This window comes from Protomyctophum parallelum (genome assembly GCF_964188405.1).
Source record: "Protomyctophum parallelum genome assembly, chromosome: 16".
In the NCBI taxonomy this organism is placed as follows: Eukaryota; Metazoa; Chordata; class Actinopteri; order Myctophiformes; family Myctophidae; genus Protomyctophum; species Protomyctophum parallelum.
Genome location: NC_139711.1, coordinates 49,364,493 through 49,383,672, shown reverse-complemented (window position 1 = coordinate 49,383,672; position 19,180 = coordinate 49,364,493). Strand labels below are relative to the sequence as shown.

Sequence of the window (19,180 nt, the reverse complement as noted above, 5' to 3'; positions counted from 1 at the left end):
CACATAGTTAACCCATTCTTTTTTTTTTTAAGATATTTTTTTGCGGCTTACGCCTTTATTGATTTTTTTTTAAGGGATAGAAAGTAGGCTGACAGGAAACGGGAGAGAGATGGGGGGATGACATGCGGTAAAGGCCGTGTAGGGTCCGGGAGTCGAACCCGCGGCACACTGCGACTGGATCACCAGTCCGGTGCCCAGACCGTTACGCTACGGCCTGGGCCATAGTTAAGTTACCTCATAGTCATGCTGCATGCGCTGTTGGTCGATGAAGAATTATAATCCAAGGTTTGTCAATCATATTGTGGTTTATGGTTGAAAGTAAACCATAATAAGTAAACTTTAAGAAGAGATCTGCAGTCATTGTGTTGCGGACAGTGCAGAGCGCATGAGAGCAGCTCCGCTTGCTAATTGAGTTGACATTTGCGCAACTTCACTGCATGGCATTACAGTAATTAGTTATTTGCCAGCACCTGCTCCAATATAGGCCTAAATCAAACTGTATTTATATAGCACATTTAAAACAATAGAAGCTGACCAAAGTGCTGTAGGCCTACAGGCTGAAACAAGTGGAGCATCACCATCGGCGCACAAAAATAACTAAATAATTAAAAAAAAAAAATATAGTATAGGCTACATAATTACAATAATACGATCAGGTGCAATTAAATGCCAAAGAGAAAAGGTGTTTTGGTCTGGGTCTGTAGGAGCTGCTCTGCTGCATGGGAGTTCACAGTGATGGGACAGGTCAGTCTTCAGACAAGGAAAAAAAAAAAGATATCGCTGGCAACGGCAAAATCAGTTCTGCACATCGCCAAAATAAATCTATAAGGCCTAGTTTCATTCGTGCCATTATACTCAGCCAATATAGCACAACGCAGCGCATGAGATTGCAGATTTTTGAACTTTCGGTGCGCGCACTGAGCGCACTCACCATGTGAATCCAAGCAGGTCCTCACAAGTATAGGTAAAACACCGCCAGGCTCCACAAGGTTCTCAGCGCAATGACGCATCGATAAAAGTTGGGATTTTATAGTGGCATTATTCAGGCAATACTCAACAGATTGTTATAATTCCAAGTGATCTATAATCTGTGAAGTTTATATTTTCATTTGGGTGTAAGTAATGTTTTTATATGACTTTTATCAAACATGGTAGCCTATATTTAATGTCCACTGAGCTGTGGTGCCTTGCCGACACTCTCAATTAGGGATTTTCCCAGCGGTTATTTTCACTCTTTATTCAAATAGGGTATTTTAAAATGCAACCACACTTTAGATGTATTTTTCCTGGGACTGCAGCTGCACTAGTTCAGCTGACTTCCTTGTTGTTAACACGGGGTTGCGAGGTGCTGCGAGGCGCCAGCGTGGCTCGTGGACCAAATGGGGCCGTCTCGCGGACCAAAAGCGGACGCTTTTTTTTATATATAAATAAATATTCCTGTGCATATCGATTGAACGTCGATTAATCGATTTTTTTTTGGGTCAGCCCTAACCTGTTCGTTCATCTCATCGTCCAATAAGCTGATAGATTGTTACCTGTTCGTTCATCTCATCGTCCAATAGGCTGATAGATTGTTACCTGTTCGTTCATCTCATCGTCCAATAGGCTGATAGATTGCATCAGAGAGAACAGGTTCATTCTGCCGCTGCGATCAGCCTGGAACACAGATCATTACATCATCACATACTGATCAGCCTGGAACACAGATCATTACATCATCACATACTGATCAGCCTGGAACACAGATCATTACATCATCACATACTGATCAGCCTGGAACACAGATCATTACATCATCACATACTGATCAGCCTGGAACACAGACCATTACATCATCACATAATGATCAGCCTGGAACACAGATCATTACATCATTACATACTGATCAGCCTGGAACACAGATCATTACATCATCACATACTGATCAGCCTGGAACACAGACCATTACATCATCACATATACTGATCAGCCTGGAACACAGACCATTACATACTGATCAGCCTGGAACACAGATCATTACATCATCACATACTGATCAGCCTGGAACACAGATCATTACATCATCACATACTGATCAGCCTGGAACACAGATCATTACATACTGATCAGCCTGGAACACAGATCATTACATACTGATCAGCCTGGAACACAGATCATTACATCATCACATACTGATCAGCCTGGAACACAGATCATTACATCATCACATACTGATCAGCCTGGAACACAGATCATTACATCATCACATATACTGATCAGCCTGGAACACAGACCATTACATCATCACATACTGATCAGCCTGGAACACAGATCATTACATCATCACATACTGATCAGCCTGGAACACAGATCATTACCTCATCACATACTGATCAGCCTGGAACACAGACCATTACATCATCACATACTGATCAGCCTGGAACACAGACCATTACATCATCACATACTGATCAGCCTGGAACACAGACCATTACATCATCACATACTGATCAGCCTGGAACACAGATCATTACATCATCACATACTGATCAGCCTGGAACACAGATCATTACATCATCACATACTGATCAGCCTGGAACACAGATCATTACATCATCACATATACTGATCAGCCTGGAACACAGACCATTACATACTGATCAGCCTGGAACACAGATCATTACATACTGATCAGCCTGGATCACAGATCATTACAAATCATCAGATTTCAGTCGACTAAATCTACAGTTGATAATAGCCGAAAATAATAATAGCTGAAAATAGCCGATCTACAAGCTCACAACGCGTCACAGCACGACGCGTTGTGAGCTTGTAGATCGGCTATTTTCAGCATGCAACCAAGTGTAAAATAACTTACACTGGATCTCTTGTCCACTAGTCCCTTCCTAACATTTTAGTCTAGTTTTATTTGACAAAATTGTCAATACATTTAGTCTTAGTTTTAGGCCCAGGCTACACCTACATGGATCTTTTGCAAAACGGATATTTCCCTGCCCATACGACAGAGATATCCATGTCCACACAAACGCAGAAACGCATTGAACACAGGATAAAATCACTGCAGTAGCAGGTTTCAATTGTAGGCTATATTATACTTGATTTTATATTTACACTTATGAGGTGCCAATCATATTTTTGAATGAAGAAATAAGTACCACATTTTAAAAGCCACCTAAATTGTGAGTGGAAGTGGAACATGTTTCTTTCATTGTCTGTCAGCATGTCACACTATGTGTGTGTGCGTAAATCTCCAAATCCCGACTTTTCTCTCCATAAAACATCTCATTTCATTGTTACACAGACGACACTCAACTCTACCTCCCCCTGAAACCCAATGACCACTCCACACTCACCAACTTAAATAACTGCCTTACCGACATCAAATGTTGGATGGCACAAAATTATCTCCAACTGAATGACAGCAAGTTTTGAGGTCGTACTATTTGGTCCACCCGATTCCACTACTCAAATCCAAAACAAGTATTTTTTGACTCAGCGTTTAAATTCGATAAACCATTTTACTCCACACACGACCTTGAAATAGTCATCCACGCACTGATATCATCCCGGTTAGACTATACTGTAATGCCCTCTACACTGGGATCAGTCAGTCATCCCTGTCTCGTCTACAACTTGTCCAAAATGCAGCAGCCAGACTCCTGACCGGCACCAGAAGGAGAGATCACATCACCCCTGTCCTGGCCTCTCTCCACTGGCTGCCGCTCCGGTTCAGAATCCAGTTCAAAACCCTCCTGGTCACTAAACTGCCTCCCCCTGGCCAGCCGGGGCGCCTGATGGAGGGGAAAGGAACTGGTCTCTATACTGCCTCCCCCTGGCCAGCCGGGGCGCCTGATGGAGGGGAAAGGAACTGGTCGGAATAACGTGTTCCTTCCACGCGCTACGTCCAACCAGGGAAACTCCCCCCTGACAGGTGTAAAGGAGAAACTTGGACACTCAGGCATGAAGGAAGCATGAGTTCAAGTCCGTTGCTCTCCCCTTGTCCCCCATATATGGGGACTAGGTTGGTCTCCCCTTGTCCCCCATATATGGGGACTAGGTTGGTCTCCCCATGTCCCCCATATATGGGGACTAGGTTGGTCTCCCCATGTCCCCCATATATGGGGACTAGGTTGGTCTCCCCTTGTCCCCCATATATGGGGACTAGGTTGGTCTCCCCTTGTCCCCCATATATGGGGACTAGGTTGGTGGAGGGTGTGTAGAGCCCAGGATCACATTAGATGATTGACACAGGGGTGAAAAATGGGTTACAAAATCGTGGGATAAAAAATATATTTTAGAAAACCCTCCTGTTTGTGTACAAAGCCCTCCATGGGCTGGCCCCCTCCTACACCACCGACCTCCTATCCTATCCCCCCCTCTACGAGGACCCTCAGGTCAGCAGACAGGGGTCTCTTAGGGGTCTCTCAGGGGTCTCTTAGGGGTCTCTCAGGGGTCTCTTAGGGGTCTCTTAGGGGTCTCTCAGGGGTCTCTTAGGGGTCTCTTAGGGGTCTCTCAGGGGTCTCTCAGGGGTCTCTTAGGGGTCTCTTAGGGGTCTCTTAGGGGTCTCTCAGGGGTCTCTCAGGGGTCTCTTAGGGGTCTCTTAGGGGTCTCTCAGGGGTCTCTTAGGGGTCTCTCAGGGGTCTCTTAGGGGTCTCTTAGGGGTCTCTTAGGGGTCTCTCAGGGGTCTCTCAGGGGTCTCTCAGGGGTCTCTTAGGGGTCTCTCAGGGGTCTCTCAGGGGTCTCTCAGGGGTCTCTCAGGGGTCTCTTAGGGGTCTCTTAGGGGTCTCTTAGGGGTCTCTCAGGGGTCTCTCAGGGGTCTCTTAGGGGTCTCTCAGGGGTCTCTTAGGGGTCTCTCAGGGGTCTCTTAGGGGTCTCTTAGGGGTCTCTCAGGGGTCTCTCAGGGGTCTCTTAGGGGTCTCTTAGGGGTCTCTCAGGGGTCTCTTAGGGGTCTCTCAGGGGTCTCTCAGGGGTCTCTCAGGGGTCTCTTAGGGGTCTCTTAGGGGTCTCTCAGGGGTCTCTCAGGGGTCTCTCAGGGGTCTCTTAGGGGTCTCTTAGGGGTCTCTCAGGGGTCTCTTAGGGGTCTCTCAGGGGTCTCTCAGGGGTCTCTTAGGGGTCTCTTAGGGGTCTCTTAGGGGTCTCTCAGGGGTCTCTTAGGGGTTCCGCAGCACACAAAGAAGAGGCTCAGGGGCGACTCTGTGGAACAGCATTCCCCTCGCCGTTAGGTCTTTTAAAACACAACTTAACCCATTCTGACCTGAGATCAGATTCATACGAGGTTTCCGCCGGACACACACTGGTCTGATGAACCCATTCTGACCTGAGATCAGATTCTAAAAATGTCAGTCGTTCTTCGATTTTTCAAAAAATAGCAGACCTACAAGCTCGTATCGCGCCACTCGGTGGCGCGATATGAGCTTGTAGATCTGCTATTTTTAAATAGCTAAAGCATAACATGATGCCGACACCAAAATGGGTGCCCGGTCAGAATGGGTTAAAAATGTTTTATATTCACAAGCCGGTGCATCACCGACATGATCCTGCAGCTTTCCTTTTATTCTGTCCTATAATTTATGCCTGTTGTTTTATTATTGACGTCTTCTGCACTGAATTCTATTGTATTGCATTTGTGAAGCACTTTAGTACAATGAGAGTTGTTTTTAAATGTGCTATAGGAATACATTTGATTTGATTTGATTTGATATCATTTAAAAATGATAGACACTTTACCATTGCTCTGGCGACACTTGGCAAGTCCTGCACAGAAATGAATAGCAGAGTCAGACCTATAGAAGTGTCGCGTCCACAAGCAGTTGTGAGCTTGTAGAGTGGCTATAATTTCCAGATGTTTAACACATGTCACGTTATAATGTAGGCTAATGAAAGTTCACGCGCGCACAAGGGTGCGCCCTTTATTACCTAAACAGGAGAGAGATGTGCCATATATGAGCCCTTTATTACCTAAACAGGAGAGAGATCTGCCATATATGAGCCCTTTATTACCTAAACAGGAGAGAGATGTGCCATATATGAGCCCTTTATTACCTAAACAGGAGAGAGACGCATAGACCACCACGCATAGACATGTACTGAATATAGTTTCACATGCGGTGAAGCACACACCACCATGCATAGACATGTACTGAATATAGTTTCACATGCGGCGAAGCACACACAGACTTGTTGATGGTGTACTGTGCAATGGCATTTGGCCTCGGTCCTTTATTTGGTAGGTTAATATCCACAGTTTATCCGTATAGCGAACCGCGATTAACCTTCAAGCTTGGCACTGACTCGGCACCGATACAAATGAAACCACCAGTCGGCACTGGACTAGCAGGCTGATGTCTGTATTATTGGACTAGCAGGCTGATGTCTGTATTATTGGACTAGCAGGCTGATGTATGTATTATTGGACTAGCAGGCTGATGTATGCATTATTGGACTAGCAGGCTGATGTATGTATTATTGGACTAGCAGGCTGATGTATGCATTATTGGACTAGCAGGCTGATGTATGTATTATTGGACTAGCAGGCTGATGTATGTATTATTGGACTAGCAGGCTGATGTATGCATTATTGGACTAGCAGGCTGATGTCTGTATTATTGGACTAGCAGGCTGATGTATGTATTATTGGACTAGCAGGCTGATGTCTGCATTATTGGACTAGCAGGCTGATGTATGTATTATTGGACTAGCAGGCTGATGTCTGCATTATTGGACTAGCAGGCTGATGTATGTATTATTGGACTAGCAGGCTGATGTCTGCATTATTGGACTAGCAGGCTGATGTATGCATTATTGGACTAGCAGGCTGATGTATGTATTATTGGACTAGCAGGCTGATGTCTGCATTATTGGACTAGCAGGCTGATGTATGTATTATTGGACTAGCAGGCTGATGTATGCATTATTGGACTAGCAGGCTGATGTATGCATTATTGGACTAGCAGGCTGATGTATGCATTATTGGACTAGCAGGCTGATGTATGTATTATTGGACTAGCAGGCTGATGTATGCATTATTGGACTAGCAGGCTGATGTATGTATTATTGGACTAGCAGGCTGATGTATGTATTATTGGACTAGCAGGCTGATGTATGCATTATTGGACTAGCAGGCTGATGTCTGTATTATTGGACTAGCAGGCTGATGTATGTATTATTGGACTAGCAGGCTGATGTATGTATTATTGGACTAGCAGGCTGATGTCTGCATTATTGGACTAGCAGGCTGATGTATGTATTATTGGACTAGCAGGCTGATGTCTGCATTATTGGACTAGCAGGCTGATGTATGTATTATTGGACTAGCAGGCTGATGTCTGCATTATTGGACTAGCAGGCTGATGTATGCATTATTGGACTAGCAGGCTGATGTATGTATTATTGGACTAGCAGGCTGATGTCTGCATTATTGGACTAGCAGGCTGATGTATGTATTATTGGACTAGCAGGCTGATGTATGCATTATTGGACTAGCAGGCTGATGTATGCATTATTGGACTAGCAGGCTGATGTATGCATTATTGGACTAGCAGGCTGATGTATGTATTATTGGACTAGCAGGCTGATGTATGCATTATTGGACTAGCAGGCTGATGTATGTATTATTGGACTAGCAGGCTGATGTATGTATTATTGGACTAGCAGGCTGATGTATGCATTATTGGACTAGCAGGCTGATGTCTGTATTATTGGACTAGCAGGCTGATGTATGTATTATTGGACTAGCAGGCTGATGTATGCATTATTGGACTAGCAGGCTGATGTATGCATTATTGGACTAGCAGGCTGATGTATGTATTATTGGACTAGCAGGCTGATGTATGCATTATTGGACTAGCAGGCTGATGTATGCATTATTGGACTAGCAGGCTGATGTCTGCATTATTGGATGCAGCAGAGCAGAGCCTCTGCTCGCTCGCTGCAGTTGATGCAGTTTTAAAGTTGATAACAGTGATGTATGTATAAACATGAACAATCGGATAGATATCGTGTAGTTTCCATGCAGGCACATTAAGCTGCATAATAAATGATATGCTTTAATCAGACCAGTGTGTGTCGAGTGGAAACCTCGTATGAATCTGATCTCAGGTCAGAATGGGTTAATGAGCGGTGACATCATCGTTTCTCAAAAACTCCGTTTCACACGACTACATTTTGGGATATTTCCAAAACCCTCCGTTTGAGTGGCCGTGTGGCTGAAAGGCCCAAACGCACAAAGAGACGTGCGTTTAGCAAAAGACCCACATACGTTTGTCCTGGGCCTTAGGGCCGATTCATACGCCTATTTTACCGCTGTTTAACCTAAGGGCCGATTCATACTCCTATTTTACCGCTGTTTAACCTAAGGGCCGATTCATACTCCTATTTTACCGCTGTTTAACCAATTCTGACCTGAGATCAGATTCATACGAGGTTTCCACTGGACACACACTGGTCTGATTAAACCCATTCTGACCTGAGATCAGATTTAAAAAATGTCAGTCGTTCTTCGATTTTTCAAAAATAGCAGACCTACAAGCTCGTATCGCGCCACTCGGTGGCGCGATACGAGCTTGTAGGTCTGCTATTTTTCAATAGCTAAAGCATAACATGATGCTGACACCAGAATGGGTTAACCTAAGGGCCGATTCATACGCCTATTTTACCGCTGTTTCGGCGCTGTAGTGCCGAAATGATTTCGGCTCGTCAGACATTTTCAGTAGCACCGAAGAGCCGACTTTAGGACGGTACCCGCCCCCCCGAACCTCAAATGACGTCACATTGTAGGCTCTACAGCGCCGAACCCACTTTTAATCGGCTCTAAAATAGGAGTATGAATCGGCCCTTAGTCATCATAGCTTAGTTTTCATTAATACATCAATCAATCAATCGATGGATCACGTCTTGCATCGCTCACCTTCTGAGCCTCGTTAATGGTGATGGTGGGCGTGGCTGCTTGTGGAGTGTCCGGATTGGTCGACGACTGGGGGGCGGAGTCTTCAAACACCTTGATGTGTGTGTGTGTGTGTGTGTGTGGGGGGGGGGGGGGGGGGTTTAATGAGAGAAAGACAAAAACAAGGTATATTCAAACTTTCTCTGCAAACAGCACAGCTCTGTTATAAAAGATATAATAGTAGATATGAATAGTATAATATATACAGTATATATATTAACTAAGGCTGTCAAAAATAACGGCCCAACGGCGTTAATTAATTGCGTTAAAATATTTAACGCAATTAACGCATGTTAGTATTCCCCCTAACATGCGCGCGGCTCAGGAACGTCCAGAGCATAACAAATCTGTCCCTGTGTAGCGCACACACACACACACACACACACACACACACAGTCATGATTGAACAACACCAGAGAGATAGCTTGTGTATTGTAGTTGGGTTGCCAAGTGGTTTGATTCTGTAACTCTGTTGCGTTACTTTCTCTGCCTAGCAAAGCCCCATTAGGCTACACTGCACAGTCACACAAACACACACACACACGCACACGCACACGCACACGCACGCCTCGTCGCCTCCTCCAGTTTTCCTTCCTCCTCTGCACGCATGCACACACGCACACTACTATCAGCGCGCTGCAAGAATCACTCGCATGTTTTTTAGTACCGTCGGCTCCGTCGCAACTTGTGGACAGTTTGAAAATGCGGGTCCTACGTGCATTAAGCCATTAACGTTGGTCCGGCTGGTTTCGTGTTGTCCTACGCGCGATTACGTGAATCTGCATGGCCATTACAACCAATCACCAAGCTTCATTATTAGAAATTGTGGCTGAACAAACTTCTTTGTTATATCTAATAATAATAATAATAATGAACAACAAACCTTTTTATATGCGGCTGTATCAGCTTCATCTGGACTGTCCACGCCTTCATCTTCGATCCCCTCATCATCCTCTTCCTCTTCCTCCTCCTCCTCCTCCTCCTCCTCCTCCTCCTCCTCCTCCTCCTCCTCCTCCTCCTCCTCTTCCTCCTCTTCCTCCCCCTCTTCTCTCTGCAGAGACAGCGCCCTCTTCTGGTCTCTGGACTTCCTCCTCCAGAGGGCGCTGTGACGCTGCTGACTGGAGCACATTAATATAAAGACAACGTTATAATTACAATGATAATGAGCTGACATTATAATTACAATGATAATGAACTAACATTATAATGATAGTGCTTTTCTAAAGAGTAGCGCTTTACAGAACATGATGAAGGAGTTTAGAATAATTACAGCTGAAACACTCAGAACGATGCTCGTTAAGACTCACCTGTAGATGTTACGATGCTCGTTAAGACTCACCTGTCGATGTAACGATGCTCGTTAAGACTCACCTGTTGATGTAACGATGCTCGTTAAGACTCACCTGTAGATGTAACGATGCTCGTTAAGACTCACCTGTCGATGTAACGATGCTCGTTAAGACTCACCTGTAGATGTAACGATGCTCGTTAAGACTCACCTGTCGATGTAACGATGCTCGTTAAGACTCACCTGTAGATGTAACGATGCTCGTTAAGACTCACCTGTTGATGTAACGATGCTCGTTAAGACTCACCTGTAGATGTAACGATGCTCGTTAAGACTCACCTGGCGTTGAGGATCCCGTTGTAGGTGAGCAGCTGCCTCATGAAGCCCTCGTTAGGCTTAACGATGGAGCGTCGGTCTCGGACGTACGCCATCGCCACGTCCAGCGTCCAGCGCTGAGACTTCATGACGTAGGCCACGACCGTGGACGCACTGCGGGACACGCCCATCTTACAGTGGACCAATACCGACTGACCGCTCTTCCTATTGGACGAGACAAGAGAGAGAGAGAGACACGCCCATCTTACAGTGGACCAATACCGACTGACCGACTGTTAGGGGGGTGTAGGGTGGGGTAGGGTGTAGGGTGGTGTAGGGTGTATGTAGGGTGTATGTAGGGTGTAGATAGGGTGTAGATGGGGTGTAGGGTACCTGGCTGTATCGATAAAGGTATATGTGTCCTTCCAGTGAGGCAGCAGGTCCGTAGGGTGGTGTAGGGTGTATGTAGGGTGGTGTAGGGTGTAGGTAGGGTGTATGTAGGGTGTATGTAGGGTGTAGATGGGGTGTATGTAGGGTGTAGGTAGGGTGTAGTATGGTGTAGGTAGGGTGTAGGTAGGGTGTAGGGTACCTGGCTGTATCGATAAAGGTGTACGTGTCCTTCCAGTGAGGCAGCAGGTCCGTAGGGTGGTGTAGGGTGTAGGTAGGGTGTAGGTAGGGTGTATGTAGGGTGGTGTAGGGTGTAGGTAGGGTGTATGTAGGGTGTAGATAGGGTGTAGATGGGGTGTATGTAGGGTGTAGGTAGGGTGTAGTATGGTGTAGGTAGGGTGTAGGGTACCTGGCTGTATCGATAAAGGTGTACGTGTCCTTCCAGTGAGGCAGCAGGTCCGTAGCCTCCACATCGTACACTCTGATGTTCATGTAAGTGAAGGATTCTGGGAAGAAGTTGTCGATCTCTCTGGTGACGTTCAGGATGTATCCTACACTGTAAACAATTATAGTAAATATAACAATACAATGAAACAATACATCTCTCTGGTGACGTTAAGGATGTATCCTACACTGTAAACATAATGATACAATGTAACAATGCATCTCTCTGGTGACGTTCAGGATGTATCCTACACTGTAAACATAATGATACAATGTAACAATACATCTCTCTGGTGACGTTAAGGATGTATCCTACACTGTATGATACAATGATACAATGTAACAATAGCAATACAATGAATCCCAACACTGTAAAGACAACTACAGCCAGCACTGATTCTGTTTCTGTCCCTTTCCTGTACAGTACCATCTGAACTAGGGCTGACCCAAAATAAATCGATGAATCGACGTTTGTTCGATAAGCACGGGAATCGATCTTGAAATTAAAAAAAAGATTATTCTATAATTAAAAAAACGCCTCACAACGCGTCCTCATTCCCCCGTGTTAACAACAAGGAAGTCAACCGAACAAGCTGCAGTCCCAGGAAAAAACAAACAAAAGTGTGGTTGCATTTTAAAATACCGTATTTGAATAAAGGTTGTAGGCTACACGAGAGTGAAAATAACCGCTGGGAAAATCCCTAATTGAGAGAGTGTAGGCAAGCGCACCACAGCTCAGTGGACATTAAATATAGGCTACCATGTTTGATAAAAGTCATATAAAAACATTACTTACACCCACATGAAATATATAAACGTCACAGATTATAGATCACTTGGAATTATAACAATCTGTTGAGGATTGCGTGAATAATGCCACTAGTGAAGTCTCAACTTTTACGCCATTGCGCTGAGAGGACCTTGTGGTGTTTTTAGGTAAACGTCACGTCCGTTAGCATAACGTTAGCATAACGTTAGCATAACGTCCGTTAGCATAACGTCCGTTAGCATAACGTCATTTCTCCCTGGATTATGGGGAATAAAACGAATCTGGGGATGCCGGGCATGGTGTCCAGTGATTGGATGTCGGGAATGGTGTCCAGTGATTGGATGTCGGGAATGGTGTCCAGTGATTGGATGCCGGGCATGGTGTCCAGTGATTGGATGTCGGGCATGGTGTCCAGTGATTGGTTGTCGGGCATGGCATCCATTGATTGGTTGGATTGAATAAATAGAAATACATTCAACAGTCTCGGCTCGGTGCAGAACCAGTTAAAGGTTAAAGGTTAAAGGTGAACCAGTTAAAGGTTAAAGGTTAAAGGTGAACCAGTTAAACTGTTAAAAGTTGAATAAATAACTAACTTGTTCTTCTGTAGCTCCTCCGAGTTGGCAGCATTCCATTCAGAACCCTGCGAGCGTGCACACACACACACACACACACACACACACACACACACACACACACACACACACACACACACACACACACACACACACAGTTAGTGTTATCGGTGTCGATACACAGTGGCTGCCAAATGTTTTCGATGTGACACCAAACTAGTGAAAATAGCAGATCTGCAAGCTCACAACGCGTGGCTTGGTGTCGCGTAGCCAAGCTCACAACGCGTGGCTTGGTGTCGCGTAGCCAAGCTCACAACGCGTGGCTTGGTGTCGCGTAGCCAAGCTCACAACGCGTGGCTTCGTGTCGCGTAGCCAAGCTCACAACGCGTGGCTTCGTGTCGCGTAGCGAGCGTGTAAATAATAATAATAATAATATCTGGGACTTATATTAGCGCTTCTCATGACACTCAAAGACGCTTTATGTGTGTGGGGGCCGGGGGGGGGACGGACAACTTTATTAGAAAATACTATTAAAAGAGTAAAACCAATAAAAACTGTTTAAAAACACATCAGTTTGGAAATGCGATTTTGAACACGTGGGTTTTCAGTGCGGGTTTTGAAGGTAGGAAGTGAGGGGGGCGTCTCGTATGTGTTTGGTTTTGAAGGTAGGAAGTGAGGGGGGCGTTTTGAAATTGATTGAAATCTTTATTAACAGTTTGTAGAATTTACAGTACATTTTAAGCACAAACTCAATACAAAGACTGTCAACTGTGAGTGGACGACCCAATTAAGCATTACACTTGTTTACAACAGGGTCCACATTGTTCAATTAATCAAAACATTTAAAGACATACAAACATTTAGAGACATACAAATAGACATTTCTCTGTAGGTAAAGAACAGAACAGGAATTCATCATATGGGAAGCAAAAAAAGGGAAAAGATACAATATACAGTGAGGGAAAATGGGGGGGGGGGGGGGGGGATTCAGATTTTACAGAGGCCAGTTTCGAAATGCAGCCATCCGTAGGTGCCCTTTGAGAGCGGTTTTGAAGGAGTCAAGGGATTCACATGTCTTAATGACTGTTGGTAGGGCGTTCCACATTTTGGTGGCATAGGAGCGAAAATAATTTAGTCCCTTGTTTGTGCCGAATCTGGGTTGTACATGGTTTGTTGCACTCCCTCTGGTGTTGTGGGTGTGGACTTCGTTTACATTAAGGAAGTATTTAGACAGGTACATGGGTATCTTGGTGGTGTATCGAATCTTGTGGACCAGACCCATTGCAAGATGCTGTACTCTGTCGTCGACCCTAAGCCATCCCAGCCTGTCAAAGTGGGCAGGGGTGAGGTGGGTTCGGGGGGTGAGGCCAAGTAGGAGCCTGACCAGTTTGTTTTGAGAGGTCTGGAGCCTTGTTTTAAGGGCCTTTGAGGTGCTGTGGTACCAAGAGGTGGATGCATAGTCAAAGAAACCTTGTACGAGGGCTCCTGTTAAGGTCTTCAAGGTGTTTTTGCTGACCAGTGAGGAGATCCTGTAAAGGAATCTTGTTCTTTGATTGACTTTTTTGATTACGTTGGTGGCCATTTTATCACCGGAAAGATTGGCCTCCAGGATGGAACCTAGGTAGGTAATTTGATCTTTTCGTGTGATAATATTGTCACCCACTCTAACCAAGAAGCCATCTGCCTTGCTGAGTTTACTATTTGATCCGAAGAGGATGGATTCAGTTTTTCCCAGGTGTAAGGATAAGTTTGTTATCAGTGAGCCAGGTGCAGATTCTACCGAGTTCAGAGCTGAGGGTCTTTTCAACCTGCAGTTTGTTCCTGTCCGAGACCAGCAGTGCTGAGTCATCTGCGAACAGGAACAAGTTGCAGTCACAAGCTGGAGTCTCGGATGTGTTTGGTTTTGAAGGTAGGAAGTGAGGGGGGCGTCTCGGATGTGTTTGGTTTTGAAGGTAGGAAGTGAGGGGGGCGTCTCGGATGTGTTTGGTTTTGAAGGTAGGAAGTGAGGGGGGCGTCTCGGATGTGTTTGGTTTTGAAGGTAGGAAGTGAGGGGGGGCGTCTCGGATGCGTTTTGTTTTGAAGGTAGGAAGTGAGGGGGGGGCGTCTCGGATGTGTTTGGTTTTGAAGGTAGGAAGTGAGGGGGGCGTCTCGGATGTGTTTGGTTTTGAAGGTAGGAAGTGAGGGGGGCGTCTCGTATGCGTTTGGTTTTGAAGGTAGGAAGTGAGGGGGGCGTCTCGGATGTGTTTGGTTTTGAAGGTAGGAAGTGAGGGGGGGGGGGGGGGGGGGTGTCTCGTATGCGTTTGGTTTTGAAGGTAGGAAGTGAGGGGGGGACGTCTCGGATGTGTTTGGTTTTGAAGGTAGGAAGTGAGGGGGGGCGTCTCGGATGTGTTTGGTTTTGAAGGTAGGAAGTGAGGGGGGGGGGGGGGGGTGTCTCGGATGTGTTTGGTTTTGAAGGTAGGAAGTGAGGGGGGTGGGGGGGGGGGGGGCGTCTCGTATGCGTTTGGTTTTGAAGGTAGGAAGTGAGGGGGGGGGCGTCTCGGATGTGTTTGGTTTTGAAGGTAGGAAGTGAGGGGGGGGGGGGGGGGGGGGGGGGCGTCTCGTATGCGTTTGTTTTGAAGGTAGGAAGTGAGGGGGGGGGGGCGTCTCGGATGTGTTTGGTTTTGAAGGTAGGAAGTGAGGGGGGGGCGTCTCGGATGTGTTTGGTTTTGAAGGTAGGAAGTGAGGGGACGTCTCGGATGCGTTTGCTTTGAAGAAGCTTGTAGATCTGCTATTTTTCAATAGCTAAATCATAACATAATGCTAACACCAAAAGGGGTTCCCGCCCAAAATGGGTTAAACATTTGTTTTCTAATTTATGGAGTTTCTTTGATTTTTCTTAGATTTTTTCATGAAATTAACTAGGGGGAAAAAGATTCACTGAATCTGTTTTCAATTCATGACAAATGTTTTTTTAAATGTTGTGAAATCTGGCTAAACGCAGCCAGAAATACATCTGGTAATGAACGGGTTAACTCACCAGATACAGGAAGTCAAATATCTTGGAGGGTTTGTCCATCTGTGCCATCACCACCATCATCTCGTTATCGATGTACTCCTTATATGGTCGCATGTCGAAGCCTATCCTGTCCTCCAGTGACGAACGGACCTATAAAACATTAAACATTAGATATATAGATCCTTATATGGTCGCATGTCGAAGCCTATCCTGACCTATAATAATAATAATAATAAATTTTTATTTGTATAGCACCTTTCATGACATGAAATGCAGCTCAAAGTGCTTTACAGAACAATGGAGAATAAAAGAAAAGCAAGGCAACGACATTAAAAAAAACAAGCAGTAATGCAACACAGTGAGGACATGAATAAGAAAAAATAAAAGATAAATTAAAAGCAATGTTGTAGAAGTGGGTCTTGAGCTGAGCTTTAAAAATGTCTACAGAGGCTGCCTGACGAAGGTACAGTGGGAGCTTGTTCCATGCCGACGGCCCGTAGAAGCAAAAAGCTGCTTCCCCGTATTTTTTAGTTGCCATTTATTTAGGCAAAGTGAGCAGGCCAGCAGTGGAAGACCTTAGGGGGCGGTTTGGGACATATTTAGGCAGGCAGTCATGTAGGTAGGAAGGTGCGAGACCATTGAGAGCTTTATACACAAGTAAAATAATTTTAAAATCAATCCTAAAAACAACCGGAAGCCAGTGCAGTGAAGCCAAAACTGGAGTAATATGTTCTCTCATCTTAGTTCTAGTTAAAACTCTGGCTGCTGCATTTTGGACAAGTTGTAATCTGTCAGTTGTTTTCTTAGGCAGTCCTGAAAAAAGTGCATTGCAGTAAAACATGACACATCAGATACATAGATCTCGACAGTGCGACTAGGTACTCGCATTTGCTACTAAAAATAGCACCGTGCGACTACAGAATTTGACCGTTCGTGATCGTGATCAAGACAAGGCTCTGTTGCAGCAAGTGCACATTCTATAGTCGCGGTTCTATACATGATAATACCTACATTTATATTTCTGTAGTACGGCGGTGTCGTTCGCCAAAAAAGAGCAGATCTACAAGCTAGACAACTAGTCGAGGCTCAATGCGGCGTCCATTTAAAGATCTATCCCCTGTGTCGCTGCTTCCGTGCTGAGCGAACGCAGCAGGATAGCAGACCCCGACACGTTGAATGCTAAAGTTATTATTTGGAAAGTTTGTTTGTAATGTTCAAACCTAACTTTTAACCAAACGTGGGTGAAACAGCGTGCAGCCGTGCACACAAAGAGTGCACACACGCACGCACGCACATGGAGTGGACGGATTGATGTCTATCAAAAACAACCCTTGCTTTATATCATATAGATATAGGGTTAGGGGTTAGAGGTGAAAGGTTACCATCTTAGAGGTCAGGTTCTCCAGGTCTTAGGGTTAGGGGTTAGAGGTGAAAGGTTACCATCTTAGAGGTCAGGTTCTCCAGGTCTTAGGGTTAGGGGTTAGAGGTGAAAGGTTACCATCTTAGAGGTCAGGTTCTCCAGGTCTTAGGGTTAGGGGTTAGAGGTGAAAGGTTACCATCTTAGAGGTCAGGTTCTCCAGGTCTTAGGGTTAGGGGTTAGAGGTGAAAGGTTACCATCTTAGAGGTCAGGTTCTCCAGGTCTTAGGGTTAGGGGTTAGAGGTGAAAGGTTACCATCTTAGAGGTCAGGTTCTCCAGGTCTTCGGTCCTCATGATGTCTCTCAGATGATCCTTAATCAGCATCTCTTTGCTCAAACGGTCTGACGAGCTGTAATTAAATATGGTAATTAGACAGCCTGCCTGACGAGATGTAATCAAATATGGTAATTAGACCGCCTGTCTGACGAGCTGAGCTGTAATTAAATATGGTAATTAGACAGCCTGCCTGACGAGATGTAATTAAATATGGTAATTAGACCGCCTGTCTGACGAGCTGAGCTGTAATTAAATATGGTAATTAGACAGCCTGCCTGACGAGATGTAATTAAATATGGTATTGCATGTGTCAATTAGACACCGACATAGAAACACTTTTTCAGAAGTCTGTCAGGATGTAGAAGAACATTTTTAGAATCTGATCTCAGGTCAGAATGGGTTAACACACACACACACACACACACACACACACACACACACACACACCTCTGATGTGATCCGCTGTCGCGGCGCACAGACTCCAGGTCGTTCATGGCTCCCCACTCGTTGAGGCAGAGGCGGTCGGACTCCACCAGGGGGAGGTAGTGAGTCAGCCAGTCCAGACCACAGCCCGGAATGATGGAGCCGTTCACCGCTCGCTCACAGCATCCATGGAGGGCCTGGAGAACAGACCTACAAGACCACATTATGACACTGTGACAGCAGACCTTCTACAGATCAGACCTTTCAGACCTACAAGACCACATTATGACACTGTGACACCATGCAGACCTTCTATAGATCAGACCTTTCAGACCTACAAGACCACATTATGACACTGTGACACCATGCAGACCTTCTACAGATCAGACCTTTCAGACCTACAAGACCACATTATGACACTGTGACTCCATGCAGACCTTCTATAGATCAGACCTTTCAGACCTACAAGACCACATTATGACACTGTGACTCCATGCAGACCTTCTACAGATCAGACCTTTCAGACCTACAAGACCACATTATGACACTGTGACTCCATGCAGACCTTCTATAGATCAGACCTTTCACCGCTCGCTCACAGCATGAAACAAACAATAGAAGGTAAAACATTGAGATGCAAATAATTCAAGTAAGAATTACATCATAAAATAAAGTGCTGACGAAATAAATACGTTTTTAACAAGTTCTTAAAACCGTGGACAGACTCTGCATTCTTTAGCTCAAGGGGCAGGGCATTCTTTAGCTCAAGGGGCAGGGCATTCTTTAGCTCAAGGGGCAGGGCATTCCACAAAGACAGACGGGTTAGGGTTAGGGTTAGGGTTAGCATTCTTTAGCTCAAGGGGCAGGGCATTAAACCGTGGACAGACTCTGCATTCTTTAGCTCAAGGGGCAGGGCATTAAACCGTGGACAGACTCTGCATTATTTAGCTCAAGGGGCAGGGCATTAAACCGTGGACAGACTCTGCATTCTTTAGCTCAAGGGGCAGGGTTAGGGTTAGGGTTAGCATTCTTTAGCTCAAGGGGCAGGGCATTCTTTAGCTCAAGGGGCAGGGCATTCTTTAGCTCAAGGGGCAGGGCATTCTTTAGCTCAAGGGGCAGGGCATTCTTTAGCTCAAGGGGCAGGGCATTCTTTAGCTCAAGGGGCAGGGCATTCCACAGAGTGGAGCCTGTGGAATGCCTTCTATGTTATTAAGATCATTTTTTAAATTTATCCTGGATTTGACGGGCAACCAATGGAGTGCAGGAAGCACGGGAGATGTGAGATCTGTGAGATCTGCGGGGTGTGTTTGTGAGAATCCTGGCAGCTGTATTCTGTACTAGTTGAAGTTCATG

At 45.4% G+C, this 19,180-nt stretch overlaps 1 protein-coding gene across 1 annotated transcript in view; it reads right to left on the bottom strand.

Moving 5' to 3' along the window:
* Nucleotides 1–19,180, bottom strand: part of LOC310873363 (protein phosphatase Slingshot homolog 3) — a 32,535-nt gene that overhangs the window by 2,201 nt on the left and 11,154 nt on the right. The window contains exons 8-16 of the mRNA XM_083785731.1: nt 17,852–18,037; nt 17,384–17,477; nt 15,733–15,861; nt 12,738–12,784; nt 11,341–11,487; nt 10,569–10,769; nt 9,825–10,059; nt 8,906–8,995; nt 1,579–1,656 (exon numbers count right to left, since the gene is read on the bottom strand). Coding sequence (XP_083641857.1) covers nt 1,579–1,656; nt 8,906–8,995; nt 9,825–10,059; nt 10,569–10,769; nt 11,341–11,487; nt 12,738–12,784; nt 15,733–15,861; nt 17,384–17,477; nt 17,852–18,037 — 1,207 coding nt within the window. The remainder of the gene's footprint in view (nt 1–1,578; nt 1,657–8,905; nt 8,996–9,824; nt 10,060–10,568; nt 10,770–11,340; nt 11,488–12,737; nt 12,785–15,732; nt 15,862–17,383; nt 17,478–17,851; nt 18,038–19,180) is intronic.